The sequence below is a fragment of the Lytechinus variegatus genome, chromosome 13, assembly GCF_018143015.1.
Source record: "Lytechinus variegatus isolate NC3 chromosome 13, Lvar_3.0, whole genome shotgun sequence".
NCBI lineage: Eukaryota > Metazoa > Echinodermata > Echinoidea > Temnopleuroida > Toxopneustidae > Lytechinus > Lytechinus variegatus.
In genome coordinates, this window is record NC_054752.1 from 13,224,310 (window position 1) to 13,242,173 (window position 17,864).

Here is a 17,864-nt window from a genome sequence, read left to right on the forward strand (position 1 = left end):
ATGAATTTTTTCTGCATTCAAATAAGTACCAGTGTGGGTTATTGTTTATCAATTTTCACAAGTTATACATCGTTGTCAAGCTCAATAATATTCTCCAAATTCATTTTGGGCAATTTATTGTTGCTTTAGGGGCAGCCAGTCATGTAAGAGAACTCACTTGGCTACGACATTGACAGGTACGACTGAATCGATGAGACCCACATCAAGAGAACCGATGGCGTTCTTTGAATTGGCCTCCTCGTCCCGCATCAGACGAAGCTCTACCTCGTTGGCATTCTTCACTCTGGTCAGCACACTGTACCACTCACTATCAACGCACAGAAAAAAACGTGAAAATCATCAGTGAATCATACCTCAACAACAGCTCACAATACATATCGATGGTGGGGGGGGTGTTTCACAAAGATTTAAGTATGACTTAGAGTCGCACTTAAGTGCCTACACATACATGATATGCAACACGCAATCTTATTGGTCAATAGCACTGGTGCGCGTCCTCTTGGCATGATCTGACCAATGCTGTCATGCCTTTTATACTGTGCGCAACTAGGCATTTAAGTGTGACTCTAAGTCATACTTAAATCTTTGTGAAACATCCCCCAGGTGGGTGTTTCATAAAGCTGTTTGTAAGTTACAAACGACTGGTGATCCTTTCTCATGTTGTATGACATGCAATTAGCACCTAACAGTAAGAGCATTGGCCAGTTGTGTGCAAAGTTGTGCCTAACATTAACAAGTGGAATGCCTCCTGGATCATGCGATTCAACATAGCAGCAGTGCTGACTTTGATAACTACTGTAACTCGCACAAGATGTTAAGTGATACTTGGTTACTCTTATTTCCACGTTTTATAAACTAGACCAATACACTTTACAGAGATAGGATGGTAATTCAACAAATACCCCCCAATGTGGCCAAAGTTCATTGACCTCACATGACCTTTGACCTTGATCATGTGACCTGAAACTTGCGCAGGATGTTCAGTGATACTTGATTAACCTTATGTCCAAGTTTAATGAACTAGGTCCATATATTTTCTAAGTTATGATGCCATTTCAAAAACTTAAACCTCAGGTTAAGATTTTGATGTTGATTCCCCCAACATGGTCTAAGTTCATTGACCCTAAATGACCTTTGACCTTGGTCATGTGACATGAAACTCTAATAGGATGTTCAGTAATACTTGATTAACCTTATGGCCACGTTTCATGAACTAGGTCCATATACTTTCTAAGTTATGATGTCATTTCAAAAAGGTTAAGATTTGTGACCTCCTCCCCTGATCCCATTCCATTGTTCCCCTTGCTAACTATATCTCAGTTTTAGCAAATAGAACATTTACTTCTAAGATCAAACTTATTTGTTACAGTTTCAGAGGCACAACATGGAAAAATAACAGATGAATCAGAAATTTGACGGAGCTTACAACCATCAGTAATGATAGATATAAATTTTTACCCTGACATGGAAGTACAATCTTTATGTTTCCTTGAGAAATGAGCTAATATCCCTTACCTGCATTCATCAGCAGTATCAGCTACAACATGGTATGTACGCTGGTCTGTGATCAGTTCTAATGAGTTCTCTCTTCCTACACTGCTATCAATGATTTGCCTGCAATGTGAGAATTATATGATTAATATAATTATATGAGAATAATATAATTGTAGTATGATTATACGAGAATTATATGATTGTAATATGATTATATGAGAATTATATGATTGTAATATGAAAATTCTGTGATCTGCCGATGAGAATTTTTAAAAAAGATTATTGGTATGAAACTGAGTAAAACTGGTCTCACATTGTCTCATCTACAGCTTGGAGAATAATCACTACACAGTGACGTATGGAGCTCAGTAGAAAAGCGTTCCACTAATTGTTTTCCAAACCATTTCTGAACCAATATGGCTCAAACATATATCCCGTATGTTCAAAATTTCGAATCTGATATTATAAGGAGTCATTTTTTTGTTGGTTCATATTGTACATGTACTTACACAGCGGTTCTGATGTCAATCTTTCCAAGAAGTTTAGCACCATCGGAGTCAGATTCATAGTAAGAGAGTATGGTATCCTTCAGAACAAAGAACCTCTTCTTCCAATTACGTCTACAAAATAATAGAAAATGGATTATGAATATTTATAAACATGTGGAAGCAGGAGTGAGAAATAAGTAGTAATGAGATTTTGTCTCAATCATAGTCAAATCTTCATCATCAACTCTAGACTTGGCAATCCTAGGCAAACATGATAACATGTCATTGCCAAAAACAATTCAAAGCTGAAGGTATTATGTAAGACTCATCTTAGGCAACACCCTGGACCATAAACTCAATTAAAGTGGTGTAAGGGGAATAGTGATTACCTTTTTGACAGGCAACAATATACCTAATTTGACCTCTTTATATCAAACCTGCAATGTGGCATTCCTCAAGGGTCCATACTAGGGCCTCTCTTATTTCTAGTCTATATAAATGATATTTCAGCAGTTCTTTCCAATCCATCCCATGATTTCTTAGATTAAGTGCAGCCAACCCCATAAGGGTGTCTGTTTCTTCGCCAAAAGAGTACCAAGTGCTGCTGGGACCTAATCCTGGGCCAGACATCAATGTGTACATGTGCATGTATGACTTTAGGTATATTTTGCTATAATAAACAAGAAAGTTACCTTGATAATGTTCCAGTTCCTCCTCCTTTCTTCTGAAGCCATCCAGATTTTAATGCTTCCTGTTGGTAAAACATTTTGATACAATAACCATCAAGAAAATTTCACAGTAAATTTTCAATTGCAGTGTTTAGCAACAAACAGGTGATTTTTCAAGTCAATTCTAAAAAAGAGTATATTATAATATAAATTCTCATATTTCAAAAGAAATTGAAAATTAATAAAAAAAATTAGAACTTATATCCTTATAATTATATATTTTAATGTGTTGCCTTAGGGCCCCATCAGAAGTATAAGTTGCTTGATAGAGATCCTGGTTCATCACTATCATAATTGATTATAATTGTTAATGATTTGATGTTGAGTTTTAATGTTGCAAACTTCACTTAAGTTTAATTAAGTTCTCCATATAACAGCATGGAGTTACTCAAAAATTTCATTTTTGTCAAATTTGTGCTAGTTGCATTTGTTTTTCATGGATTTTATTTCCTCTCATCCGGACCCTGTAGCAAATATGAAAGAACTACTGTGATTGACTCCTAGTCACTGTTTTACGAGAAATGCACATGCAAGAATGACCATGATTGGACATTGGCATTAACCTTTGTGTTACAGCGCCCTCTATCTAGTATAAGAGAGAATGAAGAAGACTTTTTACCTGTTTGGTTCTGAACCACATCAAGGTTTCATCTCGGAGGACAAACCAACGCTTCTTCCATGTGTTCATCATACCTCCTGTATATAGAGAAGAACATATCAAACCATATCTGGGCCCCATCTTACAAAGAGTTATGATTGATCCAATCTATTGCAACTCTATGGAAATCCATCAGTGTCATAATTTTTTCTACGAAAAATTTGCACAATGTACTTTTTATGCAAAGAGAAGCGCAGTGAATTTTCAGGAAAACAATGAATGTACGAATATACATCACAGCTAGAAAATATTTTGAACAAACATGCATAATAGATGTTGACGTTGCTGGCCATCTATAGTTGCGAGTTATCGGATCAATTATAACTCTCTGTACAATAGGGCCCAGGGCCCATCTTACAAAGAGTTACTATTGATCTGATCTACATGTACCTACACTACATGGAAATCCAACAATGTCAATTTGTTTTCTTTAGGAAATTTTCACAGTGTCCTTTGAAATCAAAGAGAAGCATACTGAATTGTCAGGAAACCAAGGAATATATGAATATACAGCAAATGTATAAAATATTTTGAACGAACAAATATTTTAGATTTTGACATTGCTCGCTTTCCATAGTTGTGATTGATTGGATCAATCGTAACTCTTTGTGAGATGGGGCCCAGGGCTCTGTCTTATAAATATTTGCGATTGACACTATGCAGGCTACAGTAATTTATTCTACTTTTTCCTATCCCAGACAACATGGAGCTGTACTAGAATCATCCTGACTTAATATTCTCTTTGCATGTTCTTTAGTAAATTGCTCCTTGTTGAAATGCTGAAAAAATACTTCTACATGTACTACCAATGATAATAACAATACTAACCATTGCATTTCATATTTTTCCTATCTTTACTTCGCTCTTTCTTCATGGTTTAAGGACAACAAAAATTATTTCAGTATGAATGATTATGAATGATTTTAGTGCCAACAACTTGTATTGTTAGATATACCTGTCACAATTTGCTGTCAATAGCTAAAATCTAACCTGGATTCAGATTACAGAGAATTATGTTTATTGGTATCATTATTATAAATGATACATTTCATTTATATAGTGCCCTTTAATGAGATACAAAGCAGATTGAAAAATAACGGGAACACAAAATCGGGGTCTAAAAAAATATTTAAAAAAAATAACTTCATATGGAAACTGTACAGAAATGAGAATTGGTAAATTTTAATAGACTTCTAAAATGTGGTTAATTGTTAGTAAAGTCTTTAATGAAGGCAAGGAGTCCCATGTTTTGGGGGCTACAGTAGAAAAGAGCCTCATTATAATCAATACTAACCAGCTTTCATCTGGAGGAAACCCTCAAAGTACTGTGTTTCGTCAGACTTCCTTGAAATGGTGTCATCATCCTCATCTTCATCCATCTCAGAAACATCTTCAGGCAAATCTTGTTCAAACTGAAATAAACAAAATTATAATAATAAAGGTATATTTTAACCAGGGAAGCCACTTCAGTTCTGAAAACTATTCTCCCAATGGGCCCTGCTATTATAATTACCCTGGCTTTAGCTGGGCTGCCTTACAAGTAGGTGCTTAAGAGTTAAAGGAATTTCTTCCTACCGGGTACTCATTCACCCCACCTGGGTTAAGTGCAGCACAATGTGGATGAGTTTCTTGCTGAAGGAAATTATGCCATGGCTGGGATTTGAACCCACAACCCTCTGTTTCAGAGTCAGAAGACTAATCTACTGGGCCACAACGCTCCACAAAACAATAACAAATGTCAAATGATAAAGCAAAAAGTTTCCTTGAAAAAGGAGACATCTTTCTATATAACATTCTCAAAGGGAAAGAGCTACATATCGTTGTGTGTAAATGCGGATAAAACAACATACCTGTATTTCAGGATATAACAACATCAACATTCAAAACAAGTGAAGATGATTTCAGAAGAAGAAAAAATTCTAGTGCTTCAATACTGAAAGGCTGGGAATGAAAACCCCAAAGGCATTCTTTTAAAAAGTCTGCAAAATGCAAAGATGTTGCTTTTTACTACAGAGTACTAGAGTTTCAAAAGTTCATATTAATAGTCTGCACACAATATTGAAATTTGGTCAAAAGATGATTTCATGCAAAATGGAATACGCAAGAAAGAAAATTTCATAGTGAATTTTCCACATCAATGTATGATTGTATGTAAGGTCAATGTCAACTTCATACTGTATGTTGAGACCTTGCTTACAAGTATTCTGCTTATTAAGGGTATCGCTCCATTTTTATGTTGATATGTATGTCAATACTACGTTTAATTCCAATTTAAGCTGACTTTGAAAGATTGAAATAAATTGAATTGAAAGCATCATGTTGGTTACCATGGCAATTTGTTGATCAAAATCTTGCATGATGTCCTTTTCAGCCTCTGCTAACCTAGCCTGTCTCATTCGTTCTAACTCAGCTTCACGTCTTGCAACCTCCTCCTCTAAAGCCCTCTCCTGTTCTTCTTCCTCTCGCAGTAATTCCTCCTCCCTTCGTTTCCTACAATAATATCAAAACAATGAGTTAACAAATTTTCGGCATTACTCCTATTTGTTTAAGATCGGTATGCTCGATCTCCAATGAAAGTCATAAGTCAGAAAAAATTGGAACGAGTGGGATTCGAACCTGCCATCTATCGTACTGCTTTCCAGGCAGCGACTTAACCACAAGGCTATTCTGGTTCACGGCTAAATCAAGAAATACTTTCGATCCTCTTCTTTCTGACTCATTTGTATGAAAACAGCTTTAAATTATGAACTCAAGTTGTGATAAAAATCTCTAAATGAGTTCAAACTGAATCCATAAAAATGTTTGCATGTATACATAAAAAAGATGTGCCAACTAGCTCTGGACAATAATATGTTATTGCTGAGAAAGGAGCAAAATAAGCATGAAATTCCATAAAATGTTGGGTATTTTTCAAAACAATTTCAGTACACTGTCCCGCATTTTTTGTATTAATGATTACCAGAAATACTGGTTTTCAGCGAAGACTTTCAGATTTCACAAAGATAAGCTTTTTTCAATGGCCCCCAAAACGCTATATTTGTCCAGTTTTGATTAACGTTGCGTTTACTTAGCTCCCATTATCATAAACATGGAAAATTTGGCATTTATCACCAAGTACACCAAAGGGTTACCAACCGTGCACAAAGCCATTTGTGAACACAAATCATATTAAGAAGATCACCGTGGTTGTAGTTTCTACATACCTTGTCTCCTCCTCCTCTCTGATAAGTCTTTCTTCCTCAGCCTAAAAACAAAAATAGAAATATCAATTTTTGTTCACATCATTTCAGTATCTTTTAAATGTTAATGCCAATAGATCAGTTCGTACATGTAGTTACCTATGGGCAAATTTGGTCAAATGACCTTTCACTTCTTTCATTATGATAGGCAGATTTCAAAGCAAGATATTATGTAAGCTTGCCTTACATAGCAGGATGAAGAAATTGAATAGACAAGGTGACCAGAATAGCACACCAATGAACACTCTATGAAGATTTTTGTTGCATTTCTTCATTGAATGCATTGTACATGGCCAACTGTAAAAAAAACCAGTGTTTGGATGCATTGTTTTTTTTTTGTGGATCTTATTAAAAACACATTTCAAAAGAATATATGAATAATCAAGACATCTACGATGTTGCTTATCTCATTAAATATAAAACCACCATTTCACTTATGTACCAATGACCTTCTTCTGATCATGCGCAGAATGGAACTAGGAACTGGCTATTTGTTATAAGTTTTATGAAATGGGCTCCAGCTGTCCATAATTTTGATTTTGGATATATTCTAATTTGCACAGTAAGGTGAGAACAGTGCTGATGCTTTAAAATTGACAATAGTCAGAACATTTAATATTACATGGTCCTTATGTAATTATTACAGACATTCTTACAGAGAGTGGTAAGAGAAGAGTTTATTTTGTCTGGAAAACTTATACTCGTGACTTTGATGAAACTTTCTATATCATGCTAGTTTGATGTTTCTCTATTTATTTGTAACATCTTCATTGACGTAAGATGCTGGATTTTGGAGATGGGTTTCAGACGTACCTTTTTCCTTGCCTCTTGTTCCTCTATCATCTTCTGTTTTTCAATTTCCCTCGCCCGCTCGATCTCTGCCAACCTAAGTTCTTCCTCTTGTTTTCTCTTAGCTTCTTCCTCTTCTTGCCTCTGTCGAGCTTCTTCCTCAAGCTAAAAAAAAACAAAACATTCAAAAGCGTGTCTTGTTTATTTTATACCTGACTTACATGTATAACACATCAACTTTGACACACAGCAGTGGTACAGAGCCAAATGGAGGTCTTCTTGACAGCTTATCCAAGCGAAAAAATCAAATACCCATTTAGAGAAAACATTTACCAAGTAATGTGGAAGTAATGTGTATTTAAAAATTGACCCGCGGTATCTATGCAAAGCGTTTGACATATTATCTACCACATACATCTGATAAAATATTCTTCATGAAAAATATTACTTTAACTATCTGTATCAAATGTATCAACAATCAGCAAGCATTTACAAAATGTGACTGTGAAAATTAAAATTGAATTATTCAACGTAAGATGTACGTGTGTGTACAATTTTGAAGCAAATTGTGGATATACATGTAAATATAAAATAGAATAAATGAAACTAAGTGAATGTAAAGATAGGTAAAACCTTACCTTCCTCTGCAATTCTTCCATCTCTTTCAGCTTTGCTTCTTGTTTCAGTCTCTCCAGCTCTCTAGCAAAAGAATCCATAAGATATTATTAGATATTACTTAAACAGATTGTGACTGAAATTAAATACATATACTTAACCAGAATGAGATGACTTCACCCCTCAACCTTTCACACAACAGTATTTTACAAAACTCAAAGAGCCTGCCACAGTCTCTCATGACTTTTTCGTTTAAGTCTTGTGCATCCTTTAAGACAACATTAGTGACAATCAAGCATTCACAATTCAAAGAGTTCTGCAACACATTGTACCATGTTTCAAGCAATATTTATAACTATGCAATTTTTTTAGGGGAGGGGACCGGGGTGCATCATAAGTGAGTAAATTCAATTAATTTCATATATGTTACAACAAAAATATTGCTTTTGATGACTTTGAATAATTACAACATACATGTATTTATAACTACGTCAATCTGCATAATTCATTTAAAATAAATTGAAATCTAAATTTTTCAGAATAAATTACACACCATACCATTCTATAAATTTCTCAATATGCGCAACTTTCATCACATAATAAAAAGTTTACCTTTGTTCTTCTTCTTCTCTCCTTCTCTGTTCTTCCCTCAGTCTTTCTTCTTCTTTCCTCTTCTCTTCCTTCAGATAAGCAAGATACATCCTGGCTTTCCGAGCTCTCTCATACTTCTGCATAACGATCGCTGCATTCTTCACACGAATGAAAGCAAGGCGCTTCTGATGCATCTACATCAACAACAAAAATAAGTACATATACATGTAAGAGATGCACTTTATTCAATTTGTAATTTCATCAAACATAATAAGTTTAAAATTCAGCATCCACTATAGCCCCAAATTTTACAATGTAATTCATATTACAATATAGGGGTGACATTGTAATTTGCATACAAACAGTTTTTTTTTGTGACATCACATTATAAAAAAAATAATACTGTGTTACATACCCTAACGATGTTCTGTACCACGATGATCTTGGCTCTTGTACGCAGGTATTGTTTTCTACAAATAAAAACATACAATCACAAAAATGGAAAAAAACAACAACCAAAATTGACATTCAAACATAGAAGACATGAAATTGAGAAAAAAAATAGGGATACACAAGATGCAACAATAAAGGCACAAAGAAATAAAATGACAAACTACATATGTCTTTCAGTTGGCTGAAATAAGGTATCTCCATTAACCTTTAGTTCACAAAGAGGGGGTGGGGGGTTACTGACTCCTTCCCCCTCAACAAATTTGATGACTTGTCCTCTGCAAAAAATCCTGTGACTACATTGCTTGCTGATTTTTCATTTACAAAAATGTATTATAACTAGTCCAGACTCCGTAAATCGTTTCAATAATAAATCTCGGTTTACGTAACTTAAGAAATACATAATACTGCTGATTACCTTTGCATATGTCCCTTGAAGACAGCTTTGATCAGATCAGCTTTGACTCCTAGCATCCTCTCTCTTTCCCTCTCTAGCGTATTCTCCAAGGTCTCTTTTAGGAATGCTTTATTCTTTCCAAGCTGCCACTGTTTCTTCGTCTCATCATAACTCACGAGGAGTACTCTGCACTTCTCTTTGGCGTCGTCCGATGACGTCATCTTCCTCACCGTCTCTTTGCTCAACAGTGCCTTGTACCTGCAAGAGAGTTCAAGCTCAGTTATTCTAAGAGTGTGTTTCATCATATTCCTTAGGCTACCATCACAATTAAACTCAAGCCCAACATGATTCTTTCAGCGTTTAAAGGGGTACTCCAGACTGAAAATATTATGAATTGAACAGAATAGGTAAAATCAGGTTAACAGGACAGTAAAAAAATTCATCAAGATTAGACAAGGAGTAACAATGTTAGGATTTTTTAAAAGATATGCATCATTTCAGCTATACATTTGTATGCATGTCTTCATGATATGCAATGAGCAAACCCATGATGTCGTATACCCACTTATTCTTTTGGAGTACATGTATGTCTTCCAAGAATACAACAAAAATGGACAACTGATTTCATGTGTAAGAATAATAATTCTGCAACATATTTTGTTATAAGGGAGAAATACATGTATCATACACACATGCATAAAAATATGAAATAATTATATCATGTAATAACATAAGACAAAGGATTGGAAAGGAACATGACACTATCACCCAACCTATAATGATGGCATGCATATAACTGTTTTCACAAAATATTGCTTAACTTTAAAATTCAATAACTAGAGAAGGCACATTGTAGAATCAGAGGGATGTTTCACTAAAAGTGAAGTATGCCTGGGGGCGTTGTGTTGTAGTCGTTACCACTCTCGTCTTTCAATCAGAGGGAGGTGGGTTCAAATCCCAAACATAGCGTGTTTTCCTCGAGCAAGAAATTTACCCACATTATACTGCACTCGTCCCAGGCGAGGTGAATGGGTACCCGGTAGGATTTATTCTTTGAATGCTTTAGCACCTACATGTACATGTATACCACGGCTCAGCAAAAGCCATGTAATATGACACCAAGTATCAAGCGCAGTAGAGCATATGCAATTGTAGTAGCTGCGCTATACAAACAGAACATATTATTATTATTATTATGCTCACATGGAATCATCATACGCAGTAGTGCGCGTCCTCCAAGAATAATTCAACCAATGCGGTGACGCAACTGGGAATTTAAATGCGACTCTAAGTCACACTTTGTTAAATACCACCCAGGAGTAGGACCCTTGTTACATTTAATGATACTTGTAAAGTCCACGGTCCTGCTGAATTGCCTTTCAAAAATGCATCTTTTTTTTCCATGTTTCATATATCGCTTCCCTCCTAAACTTTGTCCCTCACCTTGCAACAAAGTCTTGAAAGGATCTTCTGACTGGATATCCTGCCCTTCTAATCTTAATCGTTTCCAGCATTCCAGAGTAACGAAGCTGATTCAAAACAACCTGGGGCTGGAACTTGGATGGTTGCTGCAAAGATCAAATTAAACACCATTAAATAATAATAGTAACAATAATAATACTAATAATAACAACAACAACAATAATATTTTATTGAGCGAACACACTGTCAAGACGCTCATGTCGCTGGCACAGCAACAGTTCATCATAATTCATCTATTAAAATAATGTATGAAGCAAATGAAAAGATGATGATATTAAAGCTAGATGGGTGTGAAAATGAAATCTGAATTTGATTTATAATGGAAATATCTATCAATAGTACATACATGTACATGTAATAGGGCATAAAAATAGAGGTGGGCTATAGAGGGTGACATTTTCAGATCATGCTCATCACACCTTAGTTTGATGAATTAGTGCACACTGACACCATAATCAGAAAAAAAATGAAAAAAATGTGAAAACCAGGGTGCCCTGGCCGAAAAACCTGAAAATCCAAGATGGCCGCCGGATTGCCTAAAAAAAACATGTTTTTGGCCATAACTCGGTCATTTTTTTTTTTTCATCTTTTAGACTAGTTTTGGTGTCGAAACCTATGTTTTGGGGGTCACTGAAGTCATTTATGGTATTCCTTTTAATATATTAGTGTTAAAATTCATGTTATATCAGTATTTAATCAAATTTCTACTTATTTCCTCCAAAATGCGAATTCTTACAGTATTAATTCCTACAGATGACGTGTGCATCACAATCAACAGTTTAAGCTTTCTTCTTCTTTTTTCTTCTTGTCTCATGCCCATTATCCCAAATGTCATCCACTTTGTATTAAAGTAGGCCTATGCACAATAGTTCCAGCACTGCCATGACTGCTCCCTTTATCACCGCATGTAATGTATCACTATTACCACTCGATTACTACAAACATCAAATAGTAGCATCTCTTAACAGTCAGCACATCCCTCTACACACTTAATATGTGTTGTATGTGAGCCACACATATATTTGATGCAGGCAATATTATCTCTACCCTTGTTCAGCATGAAGTCAAGTTAGGGCTTTGTGAAAAGTTAATTGCATACTATGCCATACATGCCGACCCTGAAATCCTTCCTCAAGAAGAGTGTGGTCGGTTGTAGCAGCATTACAGGCACTGACAAAACAAGTATAGTTAGGACAGACACAAGTCATCCATGTGGGAGACCTTCGAGAGTGAGGTTGCATCTGCAGGGAAAACAAAGAAGCACAGCCTCTTCAATGAACACCAATTTGCTCAGATGGGATACACTGCTGCAGTCATTCTATATCACATCCCAGAGTATGAGGCGACATTGCAGAACATCAAATCCAACAACCTACTTGTTCAAGCCTGCCATCTGTAGTGTACCTGAGTGTGATTTAGTCATGATAGTATTAGCCTGGTTCACATACTGCATAACCCTGCACTCCTAACATGGTGGAAGTCAGCTCACAGAATGATCTAGTGACCATCCTCCCACGTCTTCATGATGATCTGCTGAATAACAAGACAGACACGCTGTCTTCATACAAGGTACCATACTCTTTCCAAGTGGAAAAACCTGAGACCTTGTAAGGCTTGTAGGCATGTATTTGCAGCAAATGTGTCAGCAAGCTGCCAAAGATTTGGCTATTCGGAGAGGAGAGGAGTATGGATTTAAGCAAATGGCAGAAACAGGTTTTGCAGAATCTAGAGCAACTGAACTCTAGAAACTCACACCAGAAGATCTCACCAATCTACCTTCAAACAATTTACAGTGTGAGCAGGATCTGTCAAAGTTTGACAAACTAGCAAAGCTTTCCGCTGCTGCTTCTAATAGAAACTTCACTGCCAAGGGTATTTGAGATGATATGACCTTGAACAAGGCTGGTGTAGTAAACTGGAAAAAGCGACCCATATAACATTGCAAAAATGTTGGGTAAGAGTGAGCAGAAATGGGTGGAAGAGCAAAACATCCTCTCGCAGGAAAATCTTCAGCAGAATGTGGCCCAAGCACAACAAGCAGTAGAGTACCAGGTACATGTACATGTATGTGCATAGGCTGTTACAGAAATGCAAAAAATGGGGAGGTCCATTAACAAACGTTGATGAGCTTCAGGAATGCCAGGATACCCAGGATTCAACCAAGCTGAATGTTACATGCAGAGCTGTCATATCCCAGACACACATCCCATCTAGATTACTTGGTGCGCCAACACTTGTATTAGGTCAACCAACTACCGTATGTGAAACAAAAATGAAGGTGAACTTGACTCTTCTATTGACTGGAGGAGAGTCTGATAATCTCCCTGCCCCTTACTGCCTACTGAGGATGACATGCATTCAATCTAAAGTCATCCAATGGGATCACACAGCCAACTGCCCATTCAAACCTTGAAGAAAATACTGACAAAGACAAAGAAGTGGGCATCAATGAGTTCTGCAGTGTGATATGGGATTACGATAATGAACGAAACTGACATCGTGAGGGATATGAAATCGAGCACATGGAAAGATACCGATACTTCAAAGATAAAAATGGGCAGATCAGCATCAGCACTAGAAATGGCCAAAGCAAGGTGATGTACAGACAGTACTGCCGATGCAGATTCTTCTATGTACGGGTAATGTAATTGGCTCATGGGATACATCTTCCAGCAGAAACATTACATTTGTGCTTGGCAATCGGCATATCATTTTACAATTAAATACCCACAGTGGACCTGTATAGTTCTCTCTGACTAGAGGTCTGATGACCAAATAATTGGTACTTCAAAGCAGATACAGTGTTAGTACTGGCTCCACAGTTACCATGCATGCCGACTCCTAATTCACTAGCCACATACAGGTGTCGCACAACACAGTCATGTGTAGGTTTTTGGTATATTTCTCGATGTATTGTTTAAATTAAAAAAAAACTTTTAGTAGCTAGAATTTATTATTAGTAGTATCATAGCTAGCATGACTTGAAGAAAATACTGAAAATAAAGTACAAAAATTGTGGTTGGGGTAGGGGTGAAGGAGAGGGAAAATTTAATATCAAATATGGGGGAAAATGTGAGTTTAATGTAGAAGGTTAGGTTTTACACCAAAAATATCATTATATTCAATTTCCTTGACCCCTAAAACATGGGGTTAGATACCAAAACTATTACAGTAGACAAAAAAATGACCGAGTTACAGCCAAAAATGTCTATTTTTAGCCGAAACGGTGGCCATCTTGGATTTTTTACGTTTTCGGTCAGTTTTTTTTTTTTTCCGGATAATGCATTTTTTTCATTTTTTTTTTCACAAGTGGTGTCAGTAGGTACAAAGTCATCAAACTAGGGTGTGATGAGCATGTTCTGAAAATGTGACCTAAAATTGACCCTCTATAGCCCACCTCTAATAAAAATATCAATGAATCAATAAACACATATTCCACACATCAACATGATTTGATTTGGAATATTCAGACTCAGCAAATACAGGAATTTATACATGTCATTATATATATTTTTTTACTCATTTATATGCATGTACATTACAAAAATAATAATAAAGATACACACATGAATAAATTTACTTAGTTGGAGTAAGAGGTCAAAACTCAACCACTAGAAATTCATAAAAGTAATAAACTGTATTTTCTCCATCAATTTGAGTGTTGTGGCCCAGTGGATAAAGTCTCTTGACACTGAAACAGAGGGTCAAGGTTTCCAATTCCAGCCATGGCATTCTTTCGATCAGCAAGAAATTGTGATGTACTCACTCAACCCTGGGGAGGTAAATGGCTACCGGCAGGAAGTAATTCCTCAAAAATCTGTGACCACTGGAATTGGTAGACTAGCTCAATGGGGTAATATGGGAGTGCTTTGAGAATGTAACAAGTTGGATATGCACGCTATACAATTACCCCATATCATCATCATCATCACCATCATCATTATCATCATCACCATCTTAATCATTATAACCATCATCATCATCACCATCACCATAATCATCATTATCATCACCATCAACATTATCACCATCAACATTATCACCATCATAATCATCATCATCATCAATCATCATCATCAACATCATCACCATCAACATCACCATAATCATCATCATCATCACCATCACCATCAACATCATCACCATCATCATCATCATCATCATCATCATCATCACCATCAACATCATCACCATCAACATCATCACCATCAACATCACCATAATCATCATCATCACCATCAACATCATCAACATCACCATCATCATCATCAATCATCATCATCATCACCATCAACATCATAACCATCATCATCACCATCATCACCATCACCATAATCATCACCATCACCATAATCATCATCATCATCATCACCTTCAACACCATCAACATCATCACCATCATCATCATCACCATGAACATCATCACCATGAACATCATCACCATCACCATCAACATCATCACCATCAACGTCATCACCATCATAATCATCATCATCATCATCATAATCATCATCATCATCACCATCAACATCATCACCATCAACATCATCATCATCATCATCATCACCATCACCATCACCATAATCATCACCTTCACCATCAACATCATCATCACCATCACCATAATCATCACCATCACCATAATCATCATCATCATCATCATCACCATCACCATCATCATCATCACCATAATCATCACCATCACCATAATCATCATCATCATCACCATCACCATCACCATCATCATCATCACCATCACCATCATCATCATCACCATAATCATCACCATCACCATAATCATCATCACCATCACCATCACCATCATCATCATCATCAACATCATCACCATCAACATCACCATAATCACCATCATCATCATAATCATCATCATCACCATCATCACCCTCACCATAATCATCACCATCATCATCATAATCATCATCATCAACATCATCACCATCATAATCATCATCATCACTGTCATCATCATAATCACCATCACCATAATCATCACCATCACCATAATCATCATCATCATCATCATCATCATCATCGTCAATCGTAACCATCATCATCAATCATCACATGTGACTGTGGTGAAGGAACCTTTTTGTATCACTGAACACTTCAGCCCAGACTCATAATGCGCAATGAACATGTTACAGCAAGTGTTCTGCCTGATATTTAACAGGCTAAATCCCATTCCAATTACCCTGCAATTTATTCCGCTTATTTAAAGTGGATAAAGAGTAACCTATTGTGTTGTTAGATTGTCTGGCATTGATAATGATTACGATCAAGGCTATTCAAGACAGGACATTAAACTTTCTAGGCCCATTGAATAATAATTTTGCACTTTCTTGTAAGGGTAATAATATAGCAATTATGAGGCACCGATTGTCTAGTTGCCTATTCAATGGTGCACTTTATAAACAAACTGATCCAGAAACAAAACCATTTGTTTCCCCCTTAAAGGGGAAGTTCATTCTGAAGAAAACTTTGTTGTAAAAATAGCAGAAAAAATAGTAAAAAATATTGGTGAAGGTTTGAGGAAAATCCGTTAAAGAGTAAGAAAGTTATTAGAGTTCAAAATTTTGGATTTGTGACGTCATAAACGAGCAGCCGCCCCATGTGTTATGTAATATAAAATGCATGAATTTCAAATTTTGTATGGTTCCTGATGACTTAATTTTGTTTTCTTATCATGATCGGGTGTGAAATGATTTGTCTATTGATATACAAAAGTTACAGAGAAAACCATTTTCAATTTTCTGAGAAAATGACATTTCATTGAGTTTTTACCATTCGCTATGTAGGAATGCTGCTCGCATATGACGTCACAAATCAAATAATTGAAATTCTAATAACTTTTTAATTATTTGATGAATTTTTTTCAAACCTTCGGCAATATTTTTTATTATTTTTTCTGCTATTTTTACAATAAACTTTTTGTCAGGGTGAACTTCCCCTTTAATATCTGATGTGATAAATGAGTACTTTCTATAGCCTGATTTATAACTGTTTCACATGAACATATTTTGAGGAAAGAAGACAGGTTGGTTTAGAACAAGGAAGTACTTAATTCATTCATATTGAAGAGAAGTGCACAGGAAGAAAAATAAACCTCTTCACTCGTCAAACAAAATTGGCTTGAATGTTCAATAGTAATGGGTAATGACTTGTTATAGATATGAATGATGATAAAAAATGAATAAACGAAAGAGCAACGCAAGTCAAATTTAGAAAGCGGGATACGATAAGGACTTAGTCCGTGCCTCACCCTACTGTACATGTATGCCTATGCCTCAGTGTAACATCAGGCTTAATAAGTGTCGATAGGGTCATTTTAGGAATGTAAATCTTGACTCTGAAATTTTCTTGAATGTGCAATGATAATGGCTGCTTATAGAAATAAATGATGAATATGAAAATAAATGATGAAAAAGCAACGCATATCAATTTTTGGGAATGGGAGACGATAAGGACTTACATGTAGTCCGTGCCTCACCCTATGTAACCTATGCCTCAGTGTAACATCAGGCTTAATAAGTGTCGATAGGGACATTTTAGGAATGTAAATCTTGACTCTGAAATTTTCTTGAATGTGCAATGATAATGGCTGCTTATAGAAATAAATGATGAATATGAAAATAAATGATGAAAAAGCAACGCATATCAATTTTAGGGAATGGGAGACGATAAGGACTTACATGTAGTCCGTGCCTCATCCTATGTACCCTATGCCTCAGTGTAACATCAGGCTTAATAAGAGTCGATGGGGACATTTTAGGAATGTAAATCTTGACTCTGAAATTTTCTTGAATGTGCAATGGGCAATAAGGACTAAGTCTGTGCCTCACCCTACATGCATGCCTAACCCTATGCCTCAGTGTGTAAACACCACATCAGAATTTAATAAGTGTCGATAGGGAC

The 17,864-nt window shown here is 36.1% G+C and overlaps 1 protein-coding gene across 4 annotated transcripts in view; it reads right to left on the minus strand.

Annotated features, from left to right (window-relative positions):
* The window catches only part of LOC121426482 (unconventional myosin-X-like), a 93,704-nt gene that overhangs the window by 23,261 nt on the left and 52,579 nt on the right, over positions 1-17,864 (minus strand). For all 4 annotated transcript variants that reach the window (XM_041622803.1, XM_041622802.1, XM_041622804.1 and 1 more), the window contains 14 exons: positions 10,893-11,017; positions 9,471-9,707; positions 9,018-9,072; positions 8,624-8,796; positions 8,035-8,095; positions 7,421-7,561; positions 6,572-6,612; positions 5,696-5,858; positions 4,663-4,780; positions 3,330-3,406; positions 2,675-2,733; positions 2,004-2,114; positions 1,516-1,614; positions 158-307 (listed from right to left, as the gene is read on the minus strand). In XM_041622803.1, the coding sequence (XP_041478737.1) occupies positions 158-307; positions 1,516-1,614; positions 2,004-2,114; positions 2,675-2,733; positions 3,330-3,406; positions 4,663-4,780; positions 5,696-5,858; positions 6,572-6,612; positions 7,421-7,561; positions 8,035-8,095; positions 8,624-8,796; positions 9,018-9,072; positions 9,471-9,707; positions 10,893-11,017 (1,610 nt within the window). The remainder of the gene's footprint in view (positions 1-157; positions 308-1,515; positions 1,615-2,003; positions 2,115-2,674; positions 2,734-3,329; positions 3,407-4,662; positions 4,781-5,695; positions 5,859-6,571; positions 6,613-7,420; positions 7,562-8,034; positions 8,096-8,623; positions 8,797-9,017; positions 9,073-9,470; positions 9,708-10,892; positions 11,018-17,864) is intronic.